The sequence below is a fragment of the Curcuma longa genome, chromosome 20, assembly GCF_044706935.1.
Source record: "Curcuma longa cultivar G26 ecotype Majalengka, Jawa Barat chromosome 20, ITB_CL_G26_1.1, whole genome shotgun sequence".
NCBI lineage: Eukaryota > Viridiplantae > Streptophyta > Magnoliopsida > Zingiberales > Zingiberaceae > Curcuma > Curcuma longa.
Window position 1 is genome coordinate 8,151,386 of NC_133880.1, and position 15,697 is coordinate 8,167,082.

Consider the following 15,697-nt stretch of genomic DNA (forward strand, 5'->3'; position numbering starts at 1 on the left):
AAAATTGAGCTCAAGGCGAGGCTTTACCTTAATAACAAAATGTTCTAAGTGTTGCTTTTCCACATGAACTGATGCTTTTGTGGCACTTAATGAACCTGAAAAATGTGTTGCTTCATAATATTTGCTGAAAATATTAGATTCCACATCTCTAGTTACTACCTGATAATCTGATCTGATTATAAGCTTAATCACAATAGAAAATGATTATACAATACAGGAAAGCCAATTTATGATATAAAACTTTGGTCATCCTATAACTCATCTACATTTTCAGATTGTAGAGTCCAGCCTCTTGTTTTCCATCTCATTCACACTGTCCTGTTCTTTATGAACATGATCATCCGCAACGAACTTGCTCCAAAACCAATGATCTTTCCACACGAGAACCATTTTCTCGATCGGAATGTTTTTTGTTTCAGGCAAAAACAAATAGACGAACACAGTGCCGATCATTACCCAACCTCCAAAGAAGTAGAACAGTCCAAACTTGAAGTGGCACAGCATCTGGAGGAAAGCTTGGGCAACAATGAAGGTGAAGAACATACTGACAGATATAAAGATGCTTTGGGCTGCTGTTCTAATCTCCAGTGGGAATATTTCACTGGCTACGAGGATCGTCAGCGGTCCCCATGACCACGCGAACCCTGCAACGTAGATGCAAACAAAGGCAAGCAGAAACCAAGCATATAACTTCGACATGTTGGCTTCTTCTTCGCTGCTCCCAAAATTTATAGCAATCAACGTTCCAGCAATGATCTGTAACAGAAGGTACTCCTAGTAGTGACTGAACCATTCAACATGCAAGATCTATTCAATCGATGGCGTTTACCTGGCAAATGAACATCTGAGGTCCACCTTCCAAGTAAAGGGATCTTCTACCAATCTTGTCCACCGTGAAGATTGAGACCAAAGTAGAGAACATGTTCACCAGGCCTATGATGACTGCGGATATCAGTGAGCCATTGCTTCCAAATCCAATGGTCTTGAAAAGAACAGGAGCATAGAACATGATGACGTTGATCCCAGTTAACTGCTGTAAGGCTGGCAAAAGCACAGCCATCACGAGTTGCGGCCTATACTTCCTTTTGATGACATTGGACCAAGCATGCTGCACCATCTTCAGTTCATCACTCGCTGCAACCAAGTCCTTGAACTCTTCGTCAACATTCGGAATTCCCCGGATCTTCTGAAGCATCTTCCTCGCTTTGTCGTCGTGACCGCGTGCCATGAGGGAGTTGGGGGAGTCAGGGAGGAAAAGTGATCCAAGAGTAATGATCATGGCAGGGACTGCGGCCAGTGCTAAGCTTATGCGCCAACTCCAGTTACTGGTGAGCTTGGAAGTAGCATAGTTGATGAGGTTGGCACAAAGGATACCAAAAGTGATCATGAGTTGGAAGCCCATATTAAGCATGCCTCGAAGATGCACAGGAGCCATTTCAGAAAGGTACAGAGGAGCAGCCTGTAATTATAACCACTTAGTGTCAGAAGAAACATCTTTAGTTGTCTTCTTTAATTTCTTTCCCTGCAAACAGTGGAAAATTATAAACACCAGATATGCAGCTCCATAAAGAAATTTGAATTGGCAAGGTACATTCTTTATCTGGTTTGGTAGTATGTATCAAGCAATATGGATTCTCTAGCAATATGAACTAAATCTATCAACTTAATGATATAGATAGATAAACATTATTTGTAGAAGATCAACAATCAAGATCAATGTACACATGTCATTTTTTATTTGTAGAAGAAAAGGTTATGGCATTGCTTTAGGAGAGGATGAAGTACAACATCATCTATAAATATGTGTTTTCATAGACAACAAGCCAATTCACAAGTTAGTTTAGAAAAGTTCATCTCCTCTTCATTTCTTACATATATTTTCCTGTGTGTGTTATTGCTTCTGTATACTTTTGTGTTAGGAGAAATTGTTGTCTTTAATTTGGCTGTCTGGTTTATCTTTGTTGAGAAAAGATAACAAATACAAGACAATATGATGAAGATAAGTGGCAAACTCCATTAAAAGTCTATAAATGCATAAATAAAGGTTCTAAAGCTCAACTATTAATTTGACATATCTTGGAGGATGATATACCTACTTGGGAACTGATATAAAGTTTATTTGTCACAATGAATTCCAAAGGATTGAAGTCAAAAGTCAAAAAAAATTAGCATTAAATATCCAACAGATATGCTTTAACTTCTTATGCTTGGAAAATTATGGTATCTTTATCAGTTTTTTATATTTCCTATGTGAATCTTCTATATTTTCGATGAGTCCATCTATTAGTATTTATGTTTAGTACGAGTCTTTATGAGTCCTTTGTAAGTCCTATTATAAGTTAGGGTTGTAAACAAGCCGAACCGAGCCAAGCTTTGGGGGGTTTAAGCTTGTTTGATAAGGTAATCGAACCAAATCAAGACGAGCCTAAAATGAACCAAGTCATTAAAATGATTGTTCAAGCTTGGTTTGGTTTCTTTTTATGAGTTTGAGCTTGGTTCAAGAATCGCTTGAGCTTGGTTCATTTAGATATTGTCGAGCTCTCAATTCAAATTTGTTTGAAACTTTTACATGCTTGATTGATTATTGAACTTGATAATTCATACTTGTTTGTTCATTTTAAATTTTTTTTATTTATTTAGCATGTTAATAAGAGTTTTATTAATGAACATAGTTCATGAACATTGTTCACGACCATTATCGAGTTGAGCACATATGTATTCAAGCTTATTTGTTTAGTTTAACGAATTATTCAAGATTGTTTATTTAATTGGTCTTATGTGTATTGAATGAACATAAACAAGCTCTTACCAAGTTGAACATAAGCTTATCCTTTGTAAGTCCTATTATAAATATATGTGTTGTTGTTAGGGTTGTAAACAAGCCGAACCGAGCCGAGCCGAGCTTTGGGGTGTTCAAGTTTATTTGATAAGGTAATCGAACCAAGCCGAGCCGAGCCTAAAATGAACCAAATCATTAAAATGATTGTTCAAGCTTAGTTTGGTTTATTTTTTATGAGTTTGAGCTTGGTTCAAGCTTCACTTGAGCTTGGTTCAAGCTTCACTTGAGCTTGGTTCATTTAGATGTTATCGAGCTCTTAATTCAAACTTGTTTGAAACTTTTACATGTTTGATTGATTATTGAACTTGATAATTCATACTTGTTTGTTCATTTTAAAAATTTCTTTATTTATTTAGCATGTTAATACGAGTTTTATTAATGGACATAGTTCGTGAACATTAACGAGCTGAGCACATATGTGTTCAAGCTTGTTTATTTAGTTTAACGAGTTATTCAAGATTGTTTATTTAATTGATCTTGTGTGTATTGAACGAACATAAACAAGCTCTTACTAAGTTGAACATCAAGCTTGTTCACAAATGTTCGATTTATTTACAACCCTAACTGTTGTAATGCTTGGATATAAAATAGATATTAAAGTTTTAAGAGCCCTTAGGTGTGATGCCAAAGTTTTTGTACTCCTTACCACTTCATTCTAGACTTCTACTCCCCAAATCTCTCGACACTCAATCTCCTTTTGTGCTACATCATATTTTATATCAGAGCCTAAGTTAATATGTCTACAAGATCCGAGAGGAACTTTAGAGAAAAGTTGGCTGATAGTCAATGTGATGAGATATATGTTCGCATGATGGAACAAATTGATGGCAAGCAAATTCATCTAAATAGTGTTGAAGCCATGATTTCTCAATTTAACAGGTGATCAAGTCCAAGAAGAGCAAGGAGAAACATCTCAAGCAAACACCAACTTGATTCAAGAAGGGTTTCCAACACCTCAACAGCAACAACCTTTTTCTTAGTGGGCGAGGATTTCTTAATGCAGAAAATAATTACCAAGATGTTGCTGGAGATATCACACAAAAGGTTCGAACTGAGGTGCCAGATTTCAAAGGAAAAGTAAACCCCACTTTATTTGTTGATTGGCTTGTAGCAATAGAAGAATATTTTGATTGGTACAACATGTCAGATATGATCGAAGAGTAAGGTTTGCTCGAATGAAGCTCGTGGGTTTAGCAAAGATATAGTGGTTTGGTGTTGAAGCAGACATAAGGAGATTAGGGCAACCACCAATCAACTCATGACAAGAGATGAAAGCTAAACTACAAGAGAAGTATTTACTTACAAATTACTATGACAAATTATGTGATCAGCTTATTACTTCAACACAGAATCACTTGTCTCTAGTTAAGTATATGCAAATGTTCGATGAGTTAAAGATAAAGGGCCAAATTGTTGAAGATTCTAAACAAACTCTTACAAGGTTTAAAGTTGGGTTAAGGTCTGAAATCAAAAGACAATTATTAAGACAATCACTTTACAACCTAGAACAAGCTTTCCAAGTTGCCTTGGATATGAAGGAGTATTTGAGTTATTCATTTGCTAAGAAGCTTGGAGTTTCAACGATGAATAAAAGAATTCATGAAACCAACCAGCAAGCAAGAAGTGGATTTGTCAACTCATTTAACCAACAAAGTGATTCTAAACCACCTTTGAAACCAACTGAATTAAAGAACAAGAGCAGCATATGTTTCAAATGTCAGCAATCAGGCTATATGACTTATAATTGTCCTAAAAAGAATCTGCACATTGGGACAGAGCATAAAGATGATGTTGAAAATCAAAGAGGAGAGGGAGATGAAAATTCTTTTGATTATGGAGTTTATATTGAAGATGATTTGGAAGAAGATGAAGACACTTCTTTGGCAATTGTTGTTAGCCATATTCTTACTACTCCAAAAGTCGAAGGTGAAAATTAACGACGGACATCTATTTTTCAGATGTTGGTTCGTTGTAGGAATCAAGCACATAAGCTTATCGATGGAGTAAGTTGTATGAAAGTTGTCTCAGCGCCTATGGTAGAGCGCCTCAAGCTTCCTAGGCAGCGACATCCCCAACCATACAAGGTCAAATGGATAGATAACACATCTATTCTGATAACAAAACGCTGCCTTATGTCTCTTTCTTATGAAAATTATAATGACTCTATTTGGTGCAACATTATTCTTATGAAAGTAACCCATATACTTCTTGGGAGACCCTAGATATATGATCGAGATGTGCATCATTATGCCAAGGAGAACACATACACTTTCATGTTCAACAACAAGAAAGTATTATTGAAATCAATGTAGACTACTGAAATGAAGAAATACAAGCAAGAGAAGGCAAAGAATGCTACTAATAGTGAAAATTCTCTTCACATTCTGACCAAAAAAAACTTTCAACAAGAGAGCAAAGAAAGTTCTACTATATATGCCTTTATAATAAAAAAAGTTAAGGAAGTACATGCTACTGAAGCTTCCTCATTTCCTCCAAAAATCACTATGTTATTAAATGATTTTACTAATGTGGCTAACATTCACATGTTAAGTGTCAGGTTCACAATTACCCAATCTACGAGCCTATTAAATTAATCCAAGTGGTCATGCAGAATTGAAGAGGCAAGTGGATGAATTGTTGTCCAAGGGTTTCATTTGGGAAAGTTTAAACCCATGCGCTATCCCTACATTATTAACACCAAAAAAAGACAGTAGTTGGTACATGTGTATTGACAATCGTGTGATCAATAAGATCACTATCAAATATCGATTCTTAATTCCTTGCCTGGATGAAATGCTAGATCTGTTGGTTGGTTCTTACATCTTTTCAAAAATTGATTTGAAAAGTGGCTATCATCAAATACACATAAGGTCTGGAGATGAATGGAAGACGACCTTCAAGACAAAAGATGGCCTTTATGAATGGCTTGTCATACGTTTTGGTCTTCCAACTCTCCTAGTACATTTATGTGTTTTATGAATCAGGTACTACAACCATTTATCGAAAAGTTTCTTGTTGTTTATTTCATTGATGTCTTAATTTTTAGCAAGAGTAAAAAAGATCATCTTATCCATTTGCAACAAGTTATGAGCATTCTTTGCAGAGAGAAGCTCTATATAAATTTAAAGAAATGCTCCTTTATGACTTCCTCTATGGTATTCTTGGGCTTTGTGGTGTCATCTAGAGGATTAGAGGCAGATCCTGATAAGGTAAAAGCCACCTAAGAGTGGTCGTTGCCTAGGACACTACAAGAAATCAAAAGTTTTCATGGCCTAACAACATTTTATGGGCGTTTCATCAAAAATTTCAATACTATTACGGCCCCTATAACTAATTGTATAAAGAAAGACTCATTTATTTGGATTAACACAGCTTCACAAGCTTTTCAAGAAGTAAGAAAAAGATTGGTTAAAGCACATATTTTTCAACTACCAAATTTTTCAAAGGTCTTTGAAGGGGCATGTGATGCATCTAATATTGGAATCGGAGACGTGTTAAGCCAAGAAGGGCATCCTATTGCATATTTTAATGAGAAGTTGAATGAGGTGAAACAACGATATTCCACTTATGAAAAAGAATTTTATGCAGTAATTCAAGCTTTGCGTTATTGGCCACACTACCTCCTTCCAAAAGAGTTTGTTCTATATTTTGATCACCAAGCTCTTTGGTATATCAATTCTCAACAAAAACTAAGTTATTGACATGGGAAATGGGTCTCTTTCTTACAAGAATATACCTTTGTAATCAAACACAAATCTAGTGTTGAAAACAAAGCAACTGATGCACTTAGTAGAGTGGTATGTATTCTTTCTTCTATGGCTATACAAGTGGTACGATTTGAACTACTTAAGAAAGACTACCCTTTTGTACAAAGATTTCAGCAATATATTTGCTTCTTTAATTGCGAGACAACATGGAGATTTCTCACATTTTTCATTGCATAATGATTATCTCTTTAAGGGAACTCGACTCTGTTTGCCTGATACTTCTCTTGGTGAACAAGTGATATGGGAGTTATATGCTGGAGGGGCAGCAGGTCATTTTGGAAGGGATAAAATAATTGCAATGATTGAGGACAATTTCTATTAGCCTAACCTTAAGAAGGATGTGGCCAAGATTGTCTCTCAGTGTTGCACATGTCAATTATTTAAAGGAAGCAAGAAAAATACTGGTTTATATATGTCTCTACTTGATCTAAGTGTGGATTTTATATTTGGTTTGCCTAAAACCATTAGAGGACATGACTATATTTGTGGTGGTGGATATATTTTCAAAAATGGCTCACTTCATTCTATGCTCAAAGACGTCAGATGTTGTTTACATTGCTAAATTTTTCTCCAAGAAAGTTGTTTGTCTTCATGGGTTACCATTAATAATTGTTTATGACCAAGATGTGAAGTTCACAAGCTACTTTTGGCGAATCTTATGAAAATTGATGAATACAACATTGAAGTTTTTTCTTCTTTTTACCCTCAAACAGATGGTCAGATAGAGGAATACAATAGAAGTTTGAGTGATTTACTTCATTGCCTGGTTGGAGATCATGTTACCACATGGGATCAAATTCTTCCTATGGCTGAGTTTGCATATAATAGTTTGGTGAATAAATTTACGAGACGCAACCCATTTGAAATTGTTACAGGCATGCTTCCTTGAAAGCCAATTGATTTGGTTCCTTTACCATTGGAGGCAAGACCAAGTGTTGAAGTTGACACTTTTAGCAGACACATACAAGAAATACATGATGATGTCAAGTGGAAAATTGCTCTAAGCAATGAAAGATATAAAACACATGTTGATTTGAAAAGAAAGTTTGCTGAATTTGAGGAAGGTGATATGGTTATAGTTCGTATAAGGCCAGAACGATATCCAAGAGGGATTTATAAGAAACTTCATTCAAGGATGTTGGACCCTATAAAGTTTTAAAGAAAATCAGCTCTATGCTTATGTCCTTGATCTACCAACAAACATGAGTCTTAGCAATATCTTTAACATTGAGGATTTCACTTTATATTCTGGACATAAAGATGCTATGGCAAGTAATGCAAATAATGCTAGTTTGCCATCAATTCAAACATTGAAAGACGACATTGAAGATATAATTGATCATCATATTGTGTTTGAACAGAAAAGCAATTATCAAAAGTATCTTGTCAAATGGAAGGCACAACCCTTTTCTGAATGCACATGGATTACTAATGATGAATTTCAATAGCTGAATCAAGACCTTTATGAAAGATTTCACACTTTTAACTCACCAAAGATGGATTTTTCTCACTCGAGGAGAGTTGATGGAGACAAGTGGCAAACTCTATTAAAAGTTTATAAACATAGAAATAAAGATTCTAAAGCTCAACTATTAATTTGGCATATCTTGGAAGACGATAGACCTACTTGGAACTGATATAAAGTTCATAAATTCCAAATGATTGAAATCAAAAGTCAAAAACCAATATTAAATATCCAACAAATATGCTTAATCTTCGCATACTTGAAAAATTACAACATCTTTATAAATCTTTTATGTTTCCTATGTGTCTTTATGAGTTTATTATGTTTTCGATGAGTCCATCTACTAGCATTTATGTTTAGTATGAGTCTTTATAAGTCCTTTGTGAGTCCTATTATAAATATGTATACTGTTGTAATACTGGAATATAAAATAGATATCAAAGTTTTGAGAGTTCTCTTAGGTTGTGTGATACAATCTCCTTATGGTGTTGATGCCTAGGAACCCTTAGGTGTGATGCCTAAGTTTCTGCACTCCTTTACTACTTCATTCCAAATTTCTACTCCCCAAACCTCCCACACTCAATCTCCTCTTGTGCTACATACATCACAGTATTTGCATGCCCCTTAAAGATCTGAACCGTTAGCACACATTCTTTTGTATCATGTTGTATCTTAACCTCAGAGATAGGAAATAACTTATGGAACTAGTCTTCTCCTTTTTCTGAGTGGTACTAAAACTTTACAAAAACAAAACAAAACAAAAAAAGTACTGAACAATCACAGAAGTTACTAATCTTTATCTAACATGCAAATGAGAGTAAATACCTGACAAGCAAAAGCAACCCCAACACCAAGGAGAATCCTGCCAATTATGAGCATGGCAACATTTTGGGCAGCACCATTCAACAAAGATCCAAGGAGGAAGATGATGCCTCCAATAAGCATGGATTTCTTTCTTCCAAGTGCTCTGGTGAAATTTGATGCCGACAAAGATGTGATCAGAGCAGCCAAGTAGAGTGAGGAAGTGAAAGAAGTGAGAAGTTGGCTGTCAAATTTGCAGTAAGGATTAGCATTTTTGTCTGCCACTACCATCTTTCTGTAAACCAACGGAAAGAATTTTGATAGGAACGACTCCATCGAGGTAACTCCACCTGACAAAAAAAAAACAGTTCGATTAACTCTGTTGAGAAAAATACATTCATGTCCTAAAAAAACAGGGGGAAAGTCAGTAAAAGATTATAGTTCCGAGATCGTAATCACTTCAGAAAGATGAGCTTGACAAAATCCTTCTTGTTGAGGATTAAAACGAAGAGTTTGCGCAATATTCAACCAAACTAATTGAACATCATCAGAAAAAAGCTTTTTGAAGTAAGAATTGGATGGTGGATGACGCTTCAGCCGAAGACAGTGTAGTTACCAGAGATTCCAACATCATAACCAAAGATGAGGCCGCTGGAGGCTGCGATAAGGCATGTAATAAGCACGAACGGTGTGGTCTTCCCTGGATAAACCTTTTTAGTGCCCGTAGCAGATACACAAGCACCGACAGCCATTCCTTATGATTGAAGGACCTGGGGGAATAAAAGTAGCAGATTTCTAGCTTTTCTTCATCTCAGAATCAAATCCGCAAACATAAACGCTACAAGAAGCAGGCAACCGGAGGCAGCAACTCCGGAGCAATCAGGCAGTGAATCCATTGACATAGCATGGTCCCTACTTCGCTGATACAGTAAAAAGTTGCTAGGATAGTGTCACAGCATGCAATTTGTCAAAGGAGCCATTGCAAGTTGAGTGAATCTGCAATGCGTTGGCAATGATATCTGCTAACAGCGGTGGTCACATCGAAAGCATGGTTCCTTGTTTTTTAGTGAGAAAAACACAGGGTAAAGAACAAGAAATGGCAACGATAGAAATTTAAGAAATTCATCTCATCTCTTGCTGCAAGGAGAAGAGCAGCTCGAATTTAAGAAATTCATCTCATCTCTTGCTGAAACATCTAAGTCACATAATCTGCGCCATAGGCAATCATAATCTCAAGGAGAGGATACTAAAATTGAATCATCCAACCGTCTAAAATTTTTGAACAAAAATTTTTTACTAGCAATTAGATAGATGCATCTCTATCTCTAGAGAAAAATAGCCTTTATGGATCTTGTTTCTCTCAATGGGAATTAGCTACTTAACTTTTAAGAAGACTCCAACAACTCCTTCCCACTTAACCTTTTTCCTATAACAAGTTAAAGCACTTTGACCTTATTTACCTCACAAATTCTTAAGGAATATCTTTTATTTACCCCCAACAAAAACAAAGGAAGAGAGATCAAAATCCCTCTCCATCAAAATTTTTTTATTAAAATTATATTTGTATAAAATTAGATGGACAACACAATCTATAGCAATAACATCTTGGCGATGGCAAAATTGATGACAGGTGATGGGCTCAACTCTCAAGGGGAAGGCGAGTAGTCCATTGAGTTCATAACAAAGGCAAGCGATTGGGCTTAAGGGGAAGGCGAGTAGTCAATTGAACTCATAGCAAAGTGCTACAGCGAATAATTATTGATTCCGTTCATTATTTACGCACGAAAATCTGAAGTAATCTTCTAAATCTTGTTGATTCGGCATAATGTCAGAAGATAGACAACTAAACTTGATGTTTGAAAAGAAATGACATAGCCGCAAATTCTTATTAATAAAAAAACTATTCAAAACAACTTAAACAAAAGAGTTTCAATAGATTCAAACTCTAAACCTATGAAAGACAAAAATACCCCTACAATTCAAACTTGATAAAAATAGAAAAAAGATAAATTATTTCTATTATTCTGCATCATTCTCTCCAGGTTGAAAAAGAATTCGCCCTTAAGTTCAGAGTAGTGTCAAGTGATAGCTTAGAAGGAAGATTCTCTAATACACAAAATTTATTATCAACTATTGGACTTTGGGAATCCTCGTGGATTCACCGATGAGCACAACATCGTGGATGCTACTCTTGTCAATCATCTTTTTGATCGACATGTAACCTAACATACTTGAATCCCTGAGAGCATGTGCTTTTGTTCATTTGAATTCCTTCAGCTGATTGATGACGAACTCATCGATCACATGGACCATGAAGAGAACCTCGTAGCCCTTCTTCTTTAACTTTTTAAGGAACGAAGAATTCTCCATGGTCTTTTTGCTCTTGCTAGTTATGTAGTAGATGCCATTTTCTTTAGGGAACAACAATTGTTTTCAAAATTTTAGAGCAATTATAAAGAGTTTTTAACACCTCTACTATCTTCTTTTCCTCTACAAAAGCAATCTGAGACTCAACATGACATAAAATAAATTTTACTGCACCAACACTAAGTGTGTCATACAAAGGAATGTAGTAAATTTCACAAACATTGCAAACCTCCATACTAATAACTCACTCAGAATAATTAACACCGTATATACCACTATAGCCGTCAATTTGGATTAGACCCGCCGGGTTGGCCCGCCCCGCCAAGTAATTTAGGTGGATTGGGTTAAAATTTTATCAAACCATTTTAAGATGGATTAGTCCGCCTAGGCCCGCGACTCATGTGGGTTGGCCTGCGGCGGGCTTGGGTTGGCCCGCGGATTGAGAAAGTTTATTTATTTATTTTAAATTTTAAAATTAAAGTAGAAAACTCAATGAATTAGTAGGTTTAATCCATTTAAATTACAATTCAAGCTTAAAAATTATAATTCAAACTTAAAAATTTCAACTTAATCTATTTAAATTATAATTAAAATTTAAAATTTTAAATATTTGTTTATTTTTTAACAGACCCGCAGGTTGGCTCGCCTAACCCGCGGCCCGTCTTGAGTTGGGTTGGGTTGGAGATTTCGCAACCCGCCCAATTGGTGGGTCGGCCCATCCCACCCCGCCATATGATGAGCCCGCTATGGGTTGGCCCGTCCCACCGTGGGTTGATCCGTTTGACAGCTCTATATACCACAATGACCACCCTGTTGATTTTCTAGTATAGTTGCTAGCTTGACTAATATAACTCCCATCGGTTGAGATTCCTTCGTAAACTCTTAATGTTGTTTCTCCTTGTCCTTTTCACTATTGTCATAAACTGGATCACTACTTATTTCAATTTTATCATCTATATCTTCGTTATAAATAAAAATTCTGTTTCCTTCATCAAAAGTGTTCTCTTCCTCTTACGAATTTATCTGATGATTATTTTTGCATTGGATTGGACTTCCTCTATTCAAGATTCCCAACAATGTTGTCATCCTCTTTGCTAGCCGATCCATCTATAAGTCAAACTATCAATCACCTCTCGGAACCACTGTTCCATATCACGATCAAAAGTATAGTCAATGTGTTATTGTTGTCTTATGTTTATTTATGCACAGATACCGGAAGTGGTCTTCTAAATCCTATTGACTCTGTAGAATATTAGAAGATAAATAATCAAACTTGGCATTTGGGAAAAAACAGCATGATCATAAATTTTTATTGATAAAAATTATTCAAAACAACTTAAATAAATAATTTAAATAGATTCAAACTCGATAAAAATATTTTTAAAATCCTAACTAGATGAAAATAAAAAAAATAAATTATTTTTATTATTTCCACACCACAAAAAACAAGTGATTGGGCTTACGGGGAAGGTTCACAACCGACTAGCTAGTGTCAGTGGCAGGAAACTGCGCTTGCGACAAAGGCAAGTGGCCCTGGGGTTGAGGCTTTGCGACGAAGGCAGGTGCTAGGACTCGGGGTGAAGGTGGGCCATTGGCCACACAACGAAGCCTGTCAATTGAGCTCGCACCTCAACGAAGGTGGGTGCTGATTGGGCTCGCCACAAAGGTTGATGACCAAGCTCACGAGGACGGCAGGAGGCCACGCTTGAACAACATGACTGCCTTTGTACCCTTTCATCTTCGTCACTTGATCTCATCAAAACAAAATAAACAAAACAAAGAAATTTCCTCTCCTCTTCTCTCCCCACTGCAGGCGAGTAAGACCTTTCTTTTAACTGAGAAACAAATAAAATAAAACAGAAGCCAGCCTCTCACCTTATCCCACATGGCACTCTATCCAAATCCATGATCAGTTCCTGCGTGCCAACAAATGTTTCCTTCCCCACATCCTTCAGGCGGCCCATGGCTGCTGCAGATGAACACGTGTACTACCTACACTCGTGATTCTTCTTTTTGTCAAGTTGTCGATAAACACATTGTGTAGAATTTTAAGCCAAACGCAATTCATAGATCGGAAAAAGATTTATGAAAGATCTCTGAAAACATCTTTATTGACTGGAAGATGAATTTATTTATTTATTTTTTCACACAAAGAAAGCCATTATACCAGGTTCCTCTTGAAGGAGTCAGCAAGATCGGGAGGAGTTAGAACTTAGAACTCAGGAACAAATTGATGTAATGGTGAATCGAAGGCATCATGAGCTCCAAATTCCGGTGAGCATGCTCCTGAATCTGTTGGCCGACGACAGCTTCTTGATGACCTTCTTCGCTTCCGTCACGTCCGTCTCCGCCAGCTTCTGCAAGTGGTTGACGCAGCCCGACGCCGCAATCCTCCGCCGCACGCTCGTGCTGTCCGTCAGCGTCAAGAGCGCCGCCACTAGAAATTTCTTCGTCGCCGACTTCTCCTCCGGGTTCAGCAGCCGGAGCAGCCGGTTCAGGTTCTCTTCCTCTTTCACGAACCGTTTCCGGTTCTTGTCGACTGATATCACGCCAGCGAGCGCCTCCGCCGCCATCTCACGCACCTGAAGCGACCGCGCCTCGAGGAGCCGCACCAGCTCCGGGATGAACCCCGAGTCCCCCATTGCCTTCTTCACGGCTTCCGACAGGCCCCCGAGGCGCGACACCGCCTTCAGCACAGCCTGCTGGACGCACACCTCGCCGCCCCGCAGCAAGAGCAGAGCGCGGTCGAGGAAGCCGGAGACCACCAAGTGGTCCACCATTGCCGCGCTCGGCGACGCGGCGCAGAGGTTCTCGATCGCCCGCAGCGCCACCTCCTTCGCCTTGGGCGAGCCGGTGTCGAGCACCTGAACCAGCGCCCGGAGCACGCCCTCTCTGGCCGCCGTGCTCTGCTCGTCGTTGCAGGCGACCGTCAGCAGAAGCTCGATGCCTTGAACTTGTGCGGTTTCTTCCCTCGCCCCGGCGAGCTTCACGAAGACCGCCACCGCGCCCTTCTCCACCATATACCGCTTGATCTCCTCCACGCCGCTGAGGCTCCGCAGAACGCCGCAGGCCGAGTGGACCACCTCGCTAGTACTTGACTCTTGGTTGCAGATGCTGAGGAGCGCCGGGACGCCGCCATGAGCGGAGACCGACCACGCGTTGTCCGAATTCTCCGTCAGTTTTTTCAGCGCGCGCGCCGCTCGCTCCTTGGCCTCCATGCTTACTCCTGGCGTCTCCAGGAGACGGATCAGAGGCGCCACAGCTCCGGCCGTGACGAGAGCAGTCTTGTGCGAGTCGAAACGAGCCACAGTGTCGACCGCCCGTGCAGCTTCCACTTGCACGTCTCTGCTCTCTGATTCAAGCAGTGTGATCAGGGAAGCGACGCCGTCGGCTACCTCCATGGACAGAATCCGCGCGTATTTCTCGTCCTCGAGAAGAGCTTCGTTGAGCGCGCCCAGGGCGCGGAGCCGCAACTGGGAGTCCCCAATCTTGAGCCTGGACACAACATCCTTCACATAAAACCGCATGTCCTCGCGGCTGGCTCCGGCAGTCGGGCGCGACACGACGATGGCCTGGGCTAGGTTCAGAATCCCGGCGGCGTAGACCTCCTCGAGGCGCTTCAGGTGAAAATCCAGCTTTGCGGAGACCACGTCGAGGTCGCTCCGGAGTAGGAGCTTCCCCCCTGGGTAGGACTCGTCGGCGCACCTGGAGGCCAGCGCTTGCGCCTCGGCAGCGGTGTAAGTTACCGACTGCAGCAACTCCAAGAGCTGGGAGTCGGAGGGAGAGTCGCCGGCTGCTGCGAGGGAGGACCGCAGTTGCTCGAGCTTGTGGCGGATGACTTGCCATTTGGAGGGGAAGGAGCGCAGGGTGTAGGTGGAAGAGATGAGTGGACTGATAAGGTCAAGTAACGCTCTGCGAAAGCTGATTTCTTGAGGTTGGTCGAGCACAGGGCCAGATGGCTCGTCTTCCTCTTGCACCATGTCGGATTTCATGGCGTTGCAGTCATGTCCTCATGCAAGTAGAGGCAGAGGAGGAGGAGGAAGAAGAAGAAGAATGAAAAGAGCGTCTGCGTTCCAAGTTGCAAGTATTTTTGTCTCTTAAATCCTGAACGGTAACTGAAACCTACGGCCAAGTGGAGACGAACTGTTACTGCAGAAAGCAAACCTGTCTGGGAGAGTAGAATCTTTGGCGCCCATTGCTGAACTCTGGAACAAGTCTGAGAGAACAAGATCATCAGCAAAACCACTATTTCTACACGAACCTCAATTGACAAACCCTTGGATGAAGTGGCTGATGAGCTGATGAGAATTTGCAGTATTCTTTATATAATATAAAATAATGTTATTAACGAGTGTTAGGAGATTTTGAGGTTTTAGTTATGTATTTTAATTTTATATTTTAGTAATGAGAACCTCTATGATAAGACAACATCTTGTGAAGGTACAGAGTGTAGCTATA

The 15,697-nt window shown here is 39.3% G+C and overlaps 2 protein-coding genes across 3 annotated transcripts; both read right to left on the reverse strand.

The window, feature by feature from the left end:
* Nucleotides 1–96: 96 nt before the first annotated feature.
* On the reverse strand, nucleotides 97–9,808 carry LOC141813421 (sugar transport protein MST3-like). The gene is made up of 4 exons (XM_074701386.1): nucleotides 9,489–9,808; nucleotides 8,897–9,222; nucleotides 830–1,459; nucleotides 97–756 (listed from the first exon to the last, which is right to left on the reverse strand). The coding sequence occupies exons 1-4, from the start codon at nucleotides 9,622–9,624 to the stop codon at nucleotides 271–273; spliced, it is 1,578 nt and encodes a 525-aa protein (XP_074557487.1). The 5' UTR covers nucleotides 9,625–9,808; the 3' UTR covers nucleotides 97–270.
* Nucleotides 9,809–13,177: 3,369 nt separating this feature from the next.
* Nucleotides 13,178–15,472, reverse strand: LOC141813689 (uncharacterized). Of its 2 annotated transcripts, none has more exons than XR_012600402.1 (2): nucleotides 13,407–15,450; nucleotides 13,178–13,231 (listed from the first exon to the last, which is right to left on the reverse strand). XR_012600402.1 is itself a non-coding variant. In XM_074701659.1 (2 exons), exon 2 carries the CDS (start codon nucleotides 15,229–15,231, stop codon nucleotides 13,495–13,497), a length of 1,737 nt encoding a protein of 578 aa, XP_074557760.1. In that variant the 5' UTR covers nucleotides 15,232–15,305; nucleotides 15,404–15,472; the 3' UTR covers nucleotides 13,322–13,494. The 2 variants fall into 2 exon arrangements, 1 of the variants encoding a protein (XP_074557760.1); XM_074701659.1 differs by lacking the exon at nucleotides 13,178–13,231 and having other exon boundaries at nucleotides 13,322–15,305; nucleotides 15,404–15,472.
* Between the last annotated feature and the right edge of the window lie 225 nt (nucleotides 15,473–15,697).